Here is a 12,104-nt window from a genome sequence, read left to right on the forward strand (position 1 = left end):
CTTGAAATGATCCTGATGCCAGCCCTTGCTCAGATGCCCTGAAGAATCTTCAGAATCACACTCTTACTGTCCCTTTATATATTTCTTAGTCCTTCTTAATGAAGGAGAAACAATGTTAGAATTTTGTGGTACGATTATAGGTTTCTGAACATGAATTCAACAATTCAGTCTTACTACATTAATGCTTGCAGGGCCTTCGGAGAGAACTCTCTCAATCAATGAAGAAGAACCGGAGGGAGGTTTCAGAAAGTGGAACGTTACAAATAAGGACCCTGAAGAATTATTTAAACAAGAGGTACCGTGTTTCCATCCATGATGGAGGCTTTCAGCAGGTCCTCCGAGCTTGCCCTGAGCTTGAGGGAGGATCTAGTCAGACACGTGTCAGGTACACATCTTGGCAGGTGAATACTTAAATTAATAAAGTGCCCCTCAGGCTGTGATGGGGATGGGGGAGCAAGAGGCTGAGGCTCTGGCCTGTGCTCTGGTTGGAGGCAGCATGGTGGATACTGGAACTTTCAAGGATAGGAGTTCTCCTTTTTAATCAGGCTCCTAGTTTATTTTTATCTTTTTTTTCTCTGGAATGTAAGCATAGACCAAAGGTGGTGTTTGATTTATCTACCACCCTTTCTCCAAGGTCTGCAGTAATGCCCGATACCCAGTAGAATTCAACAAATATTTGTTGAATGAACGAACATGTCTTGCTCATTTAGAGGAATTAACTGCAACCTCTGAAATGCTGCATTCCTGCTTGACAGATACGCCCTTCAGCCCCTATAGCCAGGACACAGATTTTCCTTCTCATCTATTTCGTTTGTTTAAAATCTGGTCCTATTGTATGAATCTCTCTAGACTTAAGCTAGATACAAATAAACAAATAAACAAGACCTCAGGTGAAGGAAGGGCTTCAGCCTAGGGTCCAAAAGATTCCTGAAAACTTCAGACTATCAAATTGAAAAGAATCTTAGTGCTTCAGTTCAACCTTTTTAATTAAGGAGCAAAAGCATCATCCAGTGAGCCAGTTATTGACTCAGAACAAGCAACCCAGATTGCTGGCAATTACAGAATAGCGGTCTCCAAGTCTTACCAAGTCTTACTGGATACCTCCACGTGGTCACTGTGATGAACATTGTATCTGGCAGAATATGGACTTGAACCCAGGTCTGACCACAATGCCCAGGTATTTAAAACTATACTATAATGCCAGGGTTGTTGTTATAGTAGACCAAGAGGATGCTAGGATCTAGAGAAAAGAGGCAGTACTGGAGACATGGGACTGTGTTCTTTCATAACCTCCATTAGCTCAGGGTGGCTCCGCCTGTGATGCTAGGTGCACTGCTGAAGGCACAGTGTTGTGGTAGGTACAATACTGAAGACACGGGACTGTATTATTTCATACCATCATTAGCTCATGGTCTTTTCCCCTGTAATGTTCTTTCCTTTCTTGCCTTAACCAGTTCTCATTTCTCAAAATTCAGCTCAGCTTTTCTCCTCTCTAAAGCTTTCTCAGCCTTCCCTCTAGTGAGAGGGAGCCCCTCTCTCCCACTATTCCCATATTGTGTTACAGGTGTTGGAGCCATAAGAGCATTGCACATTATTCTGTTATCCTAGTGTACTTGTCTGTCTCCCAGATGTGGGGAGTGCTTGCTCCAGACCTGGCACAGGGCCTGGCAGGGAGTAGATGTTGCTGATGTTTGTCAGGTGACCATATCAAATGGGATTTTCTCATTGAAAGCAACAAAATTTGGCTCTGGCTAACCTAAGCCAAAAAGAATGTTTTTAAAAGAGTGTGCAGTGGCTCGCTGAATGAAAGGAAAAGCTGAAGAACCAAGATCAGAAAGGGAAGGAGCAGAAAAAGCCCAAGAACCCAGGTCTCAGGACTGTACTACTGGGATATGAACATGATCTAAGCTCTAGGGTCCAGGAAGGAGAGGCAAGCTGGCCCAGATAGACTGATAGGCCTACCACACCCCCTTGCATCTTGAAAGAGCAAGGCATCTATAATGATGTATCCACCATGGCTGCACCCAGGGAGGAAATGTCTCCCTAAAAGGAATCATGTGAAGCAGGGGGAAAGATGGTGGGTGGTCCCCAAACAGACTGTCCTCTACCATGAGTCTTCTGTCTCTGGTGCAGATGCCTCCAAGATGTAGCTCTCCTACAGTGGGGCCACCTCCATTGCCACAGAAATCACTGGAAACCAGGTAAGAGGCCTGGGCATTTCCCCACAGCCACTGTGCTCTCAGGCTTGCCTTGGGGCTGCCGAAGTAGATGGTGATGACCGTGAATGGTGAGCATGGCCACTGAGTCCTAGGTGCACCTGCCCCTCTGTTGTTAGGGCAGTTACAAACCAGGCCTACCTCTTTTGGCCACAGAAGGGCTTCTCATCCTTCAGGCTGAGGGTGTGGATCATTGTCACTGAGAAAGGATCTGGCCAGGGATTAGAGCCTCAGAGGAGAGGTGGCTGCAACTCATCTGTGTCTTATAGCAGCTCCTCAGAGCTGAGAGCATCCCGTGATGTGTGTTCCTTTTGTCAGCCTCTGCCTCCTGCTCTTAGAGTGAATTTAGCCCTTTGACAATCGAAGCTTTCTAGGGAAGGCCATGTCTTCTCATAGCAATTGGTCTAATTGCTTTAAGGATGCCTCACAACAATGAACTAATAATGGGCTCGCCTCTGAGGTCATTTGACTGCCATCTGTCTTGTTCCCTCTAAAATAAACCTAAATCTAGTTCCCTATGTCTGTACTTTAGCACACATTTTGAAATTGAGCCCCATGTAAGGGAGACATGGAGGCTTCACTACCAAGGTACTGGCAACCACTACCAGGCTGCCTTTCAGCTAAGGTGTTGGGGCAGATGACCACAAGCATCACAGAAACTCCCCAGAATGGTGCTGAGTCTCCAGAGCCTGCACTCTGAGTCCACTTTCCAGAAAGCAGTTGTTCCCTTGAGCCTTTAGCCCAGAGGAAAATGGTAATGTTAGAGAAGTTGATCAGGCAGTCCTTAGTTTTGGAGAATAAGAATTGTGGTTTATGAGTTCACTGAGGGAAAGGTCAACACCAAGGAACTCAGACTGACCAGATTTACAAGAGACTAATATTTTTTAAAATGATGACTTACTCGTATAATCTGAGAAATATGACTGCCAAGGAGACTTGGCACAGGTTACCCTTGTGACCACTGGTGGCATTGCCTCTTGACACATTTGGTGCCTTTCTCTGCAAAATAGACCCTGAGAGAGCCAGATGAGTCTGAGCAGACTAGATGGGCATGCAGATCCAGAGCAGAGTGTGGCAGGGTCCTAGCAAGTGATGTTCTGGAGCCATGGCTGGTTAATGTGTTCATCTCCACTCTAAGGAGGCCCAGGTCCTTGCTCCCTGGATTACTCTTAGACTCAGACAAGCCCAGCATCAGCACCTTTCCCCTCTTTTGACACTGTAGACCTTGGCCTTTTATGACCACACAATTGTCACCTCAGTGCAGCAGAATTGAGTGTATTCTGGCTTTTTGTGCAATGCCAAGAACATTTCATTTGGATTTAAGTGACCCTGTCATGCCCTTACTAACACATTATTGGATCAGTCTATCCCCCAAGGTGGGCCAGTCTCATTTTGTATGTAAAGGCTATTATGAGAGGGTATTTTTTTTTCTTGACTTTGAACCTAAGCCCAAGACCACCGGTTAAGCATTTGAAATGTCCTCTGCATGAGTGATAACATGTACCTCCTTCTCATAACTATTTCTTTCTTTTGTGTTTTTTTCAGGGCTCAGAAAAAGCTCTCTTGTAGTCTAGAAGACTTGAGAAGTGAATCTGTGGATAAGGTCGGCTCATCAACCTATCCTTAAAGATGACTGAGTTACTTTTTTGGGCCTAGCATAGTACTGGGATATACAGGCAGGTCCTGGTCCCTACCTTGTAGAGGATTTTATAAAGTTGTGGAGGAAGCAGGAATTACATGAACATTTTGAGAAAATTAACTGGGTGTGGCCCAAAGCATCTTAGAGGAAGGACAATTCAGGAAATGTTGCCTGGAGTTGATGAGAGAAGATGTTGAGATCAGCAAAGCTTGGTTAGAGTCTGCTGAGCAATAGCAGGTTTTGGAAGATGGTGGAGAGTAGGAGGAGGTAAGGTCAGAGCCATGAGACAGATCAAGCCAGGGAAGATCTTGACTACTAGTCCTATATCCCTGGGGCACTTGGGGACATCGTATAGATTGTTTAATGATGAATTAATGTGAATAAAGGAGATGATCCCAAGGAAAGATGTGGGATCGTCAGGATGTTGGAGAGTGAGCTGTTCTAAGAGTCTGGAAAGATGGAGGAGGGTTTTGTGGCTCCTTATATAGGAGTAGCCCTTGATCATGTGGGTGGACCTCATGCTGCAGGGGACAGTAGCAGGCTCTTGAGCTTGGTCATTAGAGACCAAGGGAGCCTGCCCTGATAGAGACCCTTCAGTGAGCCTGTGCTGCATACCATCCCTTGGTCTCCAACAATGTTCATCAGCCTCCTTGTTGATACAGTGGAGAACCATAAAGGCTGAAGTCTGCAGGAGCCCTGGGATCATTCAGTGGCTCTGCTCCCATGGTCACGCGTCTCTCGGTTGCCATGGTCATGTTGCTGGCAGCTGCCCAGGACATCTGTCCATGGAGTTGGACAGGGATCTTTCCTGCCCTGGATGGTGATTACTTGACATGAAGATGTGGAGGGAGGGGATGCGCCTTTCAGATTTAAGCAAACAGGTAGTCCTGAGTTGTTGCTGTTTGTGAATAACACAAGTCTCTTTTTCTCCACATAAACAAAATCCTCATGTTACTCCATAGTGTATGGATGGGAACCAACCCTTCCCGGTGTTAGAACCCAAGGTACATTGACTTCGTGCCCCGTCGTCTATTTGTGGTTACACTGTTTGCTAGTATTTTAATTTAGCAAGTCATAGTTTTCATAACCTTAAAATGTGCTAACTGTAAGGAGTAAGAGGGCAAGAGGAAAGACGCAACTTTTCTCTCCCATTTTGTTTTTATGTGCACTCAGCTATTTAATATGCTTTTGCTATCATTATCTGTGGGACAGGATCTATTATTATCACCTCCATTTTATAGGCTCAGAAAAATTAATCTTTAACAAAGTAATCTAGATTTAATCACTGGGAAGGGGATTGCTACGATCTCAGCACACTGAAGAACGTGACAGCTCTCGTCCTTTCTGTGCTGCTATGTCATGGTTAAAAAAACACAAGTGTGCACTCAGTCCCGCTTTGATGAACAAGTCATGTTACAAAAATTCCATTAGGACTGATTTTCTCCAGGGAAGACTGTTGTGGAAGAGGATTAAGTTTTTAGGCCAGTGCACAAAATGTTGAGCCCATAAAGAAATGAAGATTCATATAATTAGCATGATTTCAGCCACACCCAATCACCATTTATAACATTATATGGAAAATGTATTGTGAGGCTGATGGCATTTCCCTTCTCTGTCCCCTGCCTCTATGTCCATATGAAACATGGAGCTTCTCATTGCTTGCTGACTTCTGCCTGAGAGGGTCATTTTATATTTTCACATCCATATGGTAAAATGGGGCATCTCTGCTCCTCCACATCTGCGTAAGAGAAAGATCTTCTCTGCACGTCTGCATCTATATAAGGGGCTTCTCTACTCTCCCATATTTGTAGCAGTTGGTTCTTCAAGTGGGCAGCCATTCCTTGGGCCATCTGAACTGTATAGCAAAAGTCTTCTGCCTGCTCCCCTGCCCAGGTGCTCTGCAACACAGTCCCTTGAGCCTGGGGTTGGTGTGGTCCCTTTGTGAACTGAAAGGCTTCCTATGGCGTCAGCTGTTAAATCGCTCAGCAGTCCCCCCTCCCACCTCAGCTTCACAGAGGTCATTCGCAGGTGTTTCTAAAGCACTCCTGTAAGTGACCACCTGCTCCTTTGGAAACACACCCAGCTCACAGGCTCAAGGTTTAAGACGCCAATTTGATTACCAAGAAATATAAGTGACGTAGAACTATTTATAAAGAAAAAAAATGCTCCAGATTAAAAGATTAATTCTTACATGGTTTTGACCATAATCACAATCTTATAAAACCTCAGTTATTCAACATGACCACCCTCCCCTCTCACCCACATACACCACCGTCCTCCCCCCAGAACAGCTACACAGGTGCAGAACCGCTCCACAGTCATCTTTCTGCAGCATCCCTAACTTTAGTGTCTGGCCCTTGCTTAAACTGCCTCTTGCTTTCTGTGACTGAGAGCTCATTTCATTGTAAGACATCCTTTGTATTCTTTTGCAGCTGTGTGAGCTTCTCTAAAATGTGCATCTGCTGATCCTCTCCCTCCACGTCTAGCCCATGGAAAAAGTCAATCTCCCCTACTCCTGACAGCTCTGGAAATTTAAGTCCCTCATGCCCTCTCTGAGTGCTCTGTTCTCTGGGCTGAACATCACCTTCTCATGTGCATGGATCACAAGCCTTTTAAGCTGCTACTTAGTCTTCTTAGGCTCAGCGCTAGTTTCTCAATGTATTCTTCAAGTTCTGCCCTGGACCAGACTTGGAGTGTGATATTCTAGATGCAGTCTGACCAGTGCCTGCCGTGGTCTAAGGACTCCTCTTCTAGATTGCTGTTTCTTTAGGCCCTGGGTATGTGATATTTCCTGTGCTTCTCCTTATCCACTGTCCACCGTGTGCTAGGCCCTGTGGATATGTTATTTCCTGGCAAACCTGAGGTAGGAATTGTTATTCTCCATTTAGAAATGACCAGAGGTCCTGAGAGGTGGAAGAGAAACAGCTCTGTCTGAGTTGGTCTGACTCAAAGCCTAGGCCCTTTCCACTCTGGCATGCTGCTTCTCTGTTGTAATTTAAAGCAGCTGGATAATCAGTTCTACACTACTCCCTTGGCTGGGGCTTCTGTTCCCCTACAGCCAGGAGGATTGTTCTTTTTGGAGACAGGAGAAACAGAACTGGAGTTGAGCATCCTTTTTTCCTCTGCGTCACGTCTTGACATTGCACTGCCTTCCACATCAGTGAGTCATTTCTTCCCAGCTCTTATTCTTGGCCTGAGCAGAGCTCAGAGAGCCCTTTCCATTGTCCTTGATTCCTTTTTGTTGTCTTTCTTACAGGTCTGGGCTGCCTTTTAAACCCCATCCTTGGGTTAGGTATGTGTTCTCCTTGCATCTCAGCTCCTCAGGGAGCTCCCCGGGTGGCCCACTTGCTTCCTTGGCTGTGTCTGCCCTGCCTTGAGGGAGCATGCATGATGATGCAATCAGAAACATGTTTTTGAGAGCTCTTCCCCCCTCCATATGTCGTATATAATAGGGAGCTTGGAGTCATGCCCTTCAGGTCTCTAAAATCTTTGAACACTACCTTCTCACAGTCAGTGGTTCCTGGGTCTGACTGCATTAGTATAATCTGAGATAATCTGAGATGCTTGTTAAAAATATAGACATCTGGGGTGTGCTTCCAGAGGGACTGAATCAGGGACTGGGCACAGGAGGGATCTGGGAATTCATGTTGTTTTACAAGTGCCCCAGGTAATTATGAAGAGCAGCCGGCACATGAACTACCACTTGGAAACTGTGGGTCTTGACCATATGTCTGATCATGTCTAATCTTCACCTCATGGGTCATCACAAACTTGAAAATCTCTTAGCCTTCCTCTCTGAAGGTTCTAGTTACTTCTACTCCACCAGCCAGTTCTTTCAGAATTCAGTTTCCTCTCACTGTATCTCTCCTTTCTGAACTATTTATAGGGAGTTATAGTCAATGTTCAATGAATGAACTGAATCTCAAACAATTTCTAGGACATATATTTATAAGCAAATTGAATTGGAAATATATTGGATATTTGGCCTTTAGCTAAATGGAACTTCAAAAGATGTCTCAGTCACAGCAGCCTTCCATTACTGTTCTTACTTGCCAGTTTGAAATCCGTTTTGTTTTTTATATTACTTTCTTCTGGATCTAATCACGTGATCCACAGTTGATTCCTTTAGTACATTGCTTCAATTTCTCTTTTCTTTTAGTCTCACTTTCACAGCGCATTCCACTGTGTTTCTCTCAGGTTTGCAGATTTAGAGGCCATTATATGCCTCTTTACCAAATAAGTGCTATCTTCTTCCTCATTTAATCAACTTGTTTCCTTGGGACCTTTCCATGGCCAGGGTCCAAGCATGGAGCTGGCTGCACTGAGGCTCTACCTCGTGCAGACTATGATCCTAAGTTCCCAAAGGAGCTTTGTTGGCATGTAGTCCTCTGGCCCATTTCTTGTTGTCAGCTCCCCCAAGGGTGTGTGTGTATCTTCATGCTTGCCTTAACATGATGTTTTTTAAGAAGCCATGATCACAATATAGGGATTTTTTCTTCTTTTGCTCCACATTTAAACTATAATTTCCCTTCTGTACCATAGCCGCTCTCAGGCAAGATCCATATCATTTATGCAATTGGTCAGGCCCTCACAGGGATCTGCCCTTGTCTGGTCTGAGTAAAGGTTCCAATTAGCAGAAGCACCTCTCTCCTCACCACAGGAAAGCAAATCTGGGGGAAACAGAGGAGCCTAGACCAGACTGAGCTCAGTTTCCTCTCTTGCAGGATTGTTATTTTACATATATATGTATGTATGTATGATAAAACACTAGGCAGCTTTTATTAGAATGCCAATTTTCATATCCAAAGAGCTTACAGAGTAATTCACGGCTGTTAATTCATTGAGTCTCTGAGCACTAGGACAGACAGCAAAGGCCCCTTTGCAAGACAGCTTCACTTCCTGTTAGAGCAGTTTCAGTCAGCCCCAGATTTGCACTTGACTCTGTCCCTGTCTTACTGTGTGGCCTTGGGAAAGTTTCTTCCTTCCTTGGAACTCTGGTCCCCTTTCCCAGACTAGCTAAATAATCTTTGAGGGGTCTTCAAGTCACCATATGTGAAAAATGGCTCTTGGAAAACAGGGAGTTATTCTGTATCCAAGGATTTCCTAACTGAGGCTGACAGTTAAGTCGGTATCTCTCTCTTTCTCTCACCTTCCAATAGGACAGCCCTTTCTTGGCGGAGCACAAATATCCCACTTTACCTGGGAAGCTTTCAGGAGCCACGCCCAATGGAGAGGCTGCCAATTCTCCTCCCACCATCTGCCAGCCTGACGCCACGGGGAGCAGCCTGCTGAGGCTGAGTGAGTGTCCAGCCCTGGTGCTGGTGGCCTCTGAGCAGTGTCCTTGGCACTTTCAGTGATTGTATAAGATCCCTGCAGCTACCACCACAATCCACAATTGGAGAATGGTGGGGTGGGTGGCTGGAACAAGTTGTACCTTGGGGTGGTCCCACCTCTAGAGGCTCCCCCTGGGCGAGCTGTTTTCTAAGGTCAGCACTCTACAGTCTCAGCAAACCAGGGTGTGTGTATCCCCTACTTCTTTTCGGCTGCAGCTTTTCACCCTTATTTCCTCTCTTCTTCTCTTCCTCCTCTCAAACTCCTTCCTGTCGTTCCTAGCATTGTTTTCCCTCCTCTCAGACACCCCCTTCTACCCTTCCTGCCCCTGGTGCTTCCTTCCTCTGTCGTTCTGATCTTCTCTCTCCTGTCTCCACCTTCTTCTCTGCAGCTTCCCTATTCCCCGTAGGAGGGTATCATGCACTCCAAGTGGGAGCATTTCCTTAGGCAAATGAAGTCAGTGGCCAATGGGCAAGGGTGTCGGTCTGCAGGTATCCTTTCGGTGGGTAAGACCTGAAACCACAGAGGCTTTTGCTGCTTTTCATTCAAAATAAGCCATCTTTCCCCACCAGCAGCAAAAGATTCAGTGGCCCCGGAAGGGAACATTCTGGTCCTGGCAGGGTTCTTCCTGAGGCTCCTCAGCCTCAGCTCTTCCCTGAGCTGGCCCATGCATTGGCCTAGTGAAGGCCAGCTCTGCCGTTGGCTGCAGGAACTTCAGATAAACCCTTGAATGAGTGTGTTCTAGTGACACTCAAACTGGACTCACTACGGCTTCAGATTGTTCTAGTCTGAGCTGAGTGAGCCCAGGCACCTGCACAAGAGCTGCCTGTGGCCTGGAGTATTCAGCCCCTGCTGCTGTCCCTTCCTTTCCCCGGGTGTGGACACCTCAGCCTGTCACAAAGGGGCACCAGGAACACTTGGTCCCCTCACATGAAACCTCCTCTCAGTGTCAGTCACCACTCACCCCATCCTTCTCCATGGGATTATTTTTCTTTCTGTTTGAGTTTTTCTCTCTTGCTCGATGACACTCTTTTGTTTATTTCTTTGCTTCCCTGTAACTCTGTTGGGCTGGACTTTGGCCTCTCTTGTTTCTTCATGTGGCTTCTCTGCTTCTTGGTTCACTGGAGATCGTGGCCGGAGTGTCAGTGCCCCCGTATTAGGTACTGTACCCATTCCAGGTGAGGTGGAGAGTGAGAATGCCTTTGTTTCCCTACCCTAACCCTCCCCTTCACCAGCACTCAGCCAGGGACCCACTACTGCCTGCGTTCCTGCATCTCCCTCTGAGGAAAAAGAAGCTGCTTGTTGGAATAATCCACAAGTACTTTGGACCCCAAATCCTTAAAATTAAAGACATTAGCTCACCTAGATTTGAAATATTGAGCACACTAATTTCTCAGCAAGGAAGCCTGGAGTCCCCACTAGTCTCTGGGATCTTGGTATGGAGTTCTGCCCTGAAGGCAGAACTGGGCAGATTCTCTGGACTCCCACTGAAGGGGAGGGCCCAGGCTTGGGGAAGAAGGGTTCCAGGGGTCACATCCTTACATTCACATTCATTGCCTTCTTCCAATCTCAGGAGACACAGAAAGTGGCTGGGATGACACTGCTGTGGTCAATGACCTCTCATCCACTTCATCGGGCACTGAATCAGGTCCTCAGTCTCCTCTGACACCAGATGGTAAACGGAATCCCAAAGGCATTAAGAAGTTCTGGGGAAAGTAAGTTGGTGCTGTTGATCCTAATTATATTGCTTAGAATTTTTCTTTTTGATTGGGCAGAGTCTATGTAAGCCCCTGGTCCAATAGACACTGAAACAGCAGTCAAAACAGAGTGTTCATGTTCAAAGAGAAGAATCTGAGATATTTTCCAGGGCCAAGAGAAGGAGAAGTATGAAAGACACCCATTGAATATATCCAGTTGCCTTTCATGTCATGCATCCTAGGCACCCACCCATTCCACACACCCTGAACATAATCTCTGCAGCTTATATTACATTGGCTCTGGCACAGACACAGATGAGACTGTATTCTCCCTTCTTAGGAGTCAGTCTGTTTTAAGAAATCTTTGAAAAACCTTTGAAAGCCAAGTACTTGCTGGCCCAACTGATCCACTTTGTGACATGAGGCAGAAACTGGGGTCTCCTACAAGGCATCAAACTTTGCTTTGACTTCTATGGCAAGTGACCAAGTCCCAGAGGCAGGATTCGAATTGAGGCTTGAGTCTGGCCAAGGAGCTGCAACAGGTTGTGATCCTTGATCTCTGGGAAGGTACGGAGAAGCAGTGCTGCCGAGAGTCCCTGTGCTGGCCTGCATGGCCTTGCAAAAGAGGAAGCACAGTGACTGTAGGCTTTCTGACTATTCCATGACCGTCTCCATGGATTCTTCTCCATGCAGAATCCGAAGAACTCAGTCAGGAAATTTCAACACTGACACGCTGGGGATGGCAGAGTTTCGACGAGGTGGGCTCCGGGCAACCGCAGGGCCAAGACTCTCTAGGACCAGGGACTCCAAGGGACAGAAAAGGTAAGGCTTTACCCACTTTCCTTTGATCTCCCTGCTCTGAAAAAGAAGTATCTCCCTTCAAACCTGCATGGGTGAATCTTTACTCCCGTGTTTTGCGGAAACCCCTTTCCATATTCTCTTCCCCAGTCAAGCAGTCCCTACAATACGTCATTTCCAGCACAATATCTCCTAAGTTCTGAGTTACTCAGCCAAGATCAGTACTCCTGGGGGTCTTCCACGGGATTGGAATGTGACATTTTATATCTAACCAAAAGGCAAAAAGTAAGCTGTAACTCTGTTCAGTTTAGTCACCTCAAGATTGCCATACACCAATGCAGAGTACAGGTAATTACTGGTTATGATATGTATCATTCAGATGTCCGTTCTCAGAAATAATATAGTCTAGATTCCAATTAAGGA

General features: G+C 46.1%; 1 protein-coding gene across 18 annotated transcripts in view; it reads left to right on the forward strand.

Moving 5' to 3' along the window:
- Positions 1-12,104, forward strand: part of PPFIBP2 (PPFIA binding protein 2) — a 144,175-nt gene that overhangs the window by 116,965 nt on the left and 15,106 nt on the right. For 5 of the 18 annotated variants that reach the window (XM_055095181.2, XM_024930629.4, XM_024930623.4 and 2 more), the window contains 8 exons: positions 192-295; positions 2,134-2,201; positions 3,762-3,819; positions 4,818-4,859; positions 9,015-9,153; positions 10,314-10,346; positions 10,760-10,901; positions 11,577-11,705. In XM_055095181.2, coding sequence (XP_054951156.2) covers positions 192-295; positions 2,134-2,201; positions 3,762-3,819; positions 4,818-4,859; positions 9,015-9,153; positions 10,314-10,346; positions 10,760-10,901; positions 11,577-11,705 — 715 coding nt within the window. The remainder of the gene's footprint in view (positions 1-191; positions 296-2,133; positions 2,202-3,761; positions 3,820-4,817; positions 4,860-9,014; positions 9,154-10,313; positions 10,347-10,759; positions 10,902-11,576; positions 11,706-12,104) is intronic. The other 13 variants (XM_003819108.5, XM_055095182.2, XM_024930626.4 and 10 more) reach the window with 5 other exon arrangements.

Source organism: Pan paniscus, chromosome 9 (genome assembly GCF_029289425.2).
Source record: "Pan paniscus chromosome 9, NHGRI_mPanPan1-v2.0_pri, whole genome shotgun sequence".
Lineage (NCBI taxonomy): Eukaryota > Metazoa > Chordata > Mammalia > Primates > Hominidae > Pan > Pan paniscus.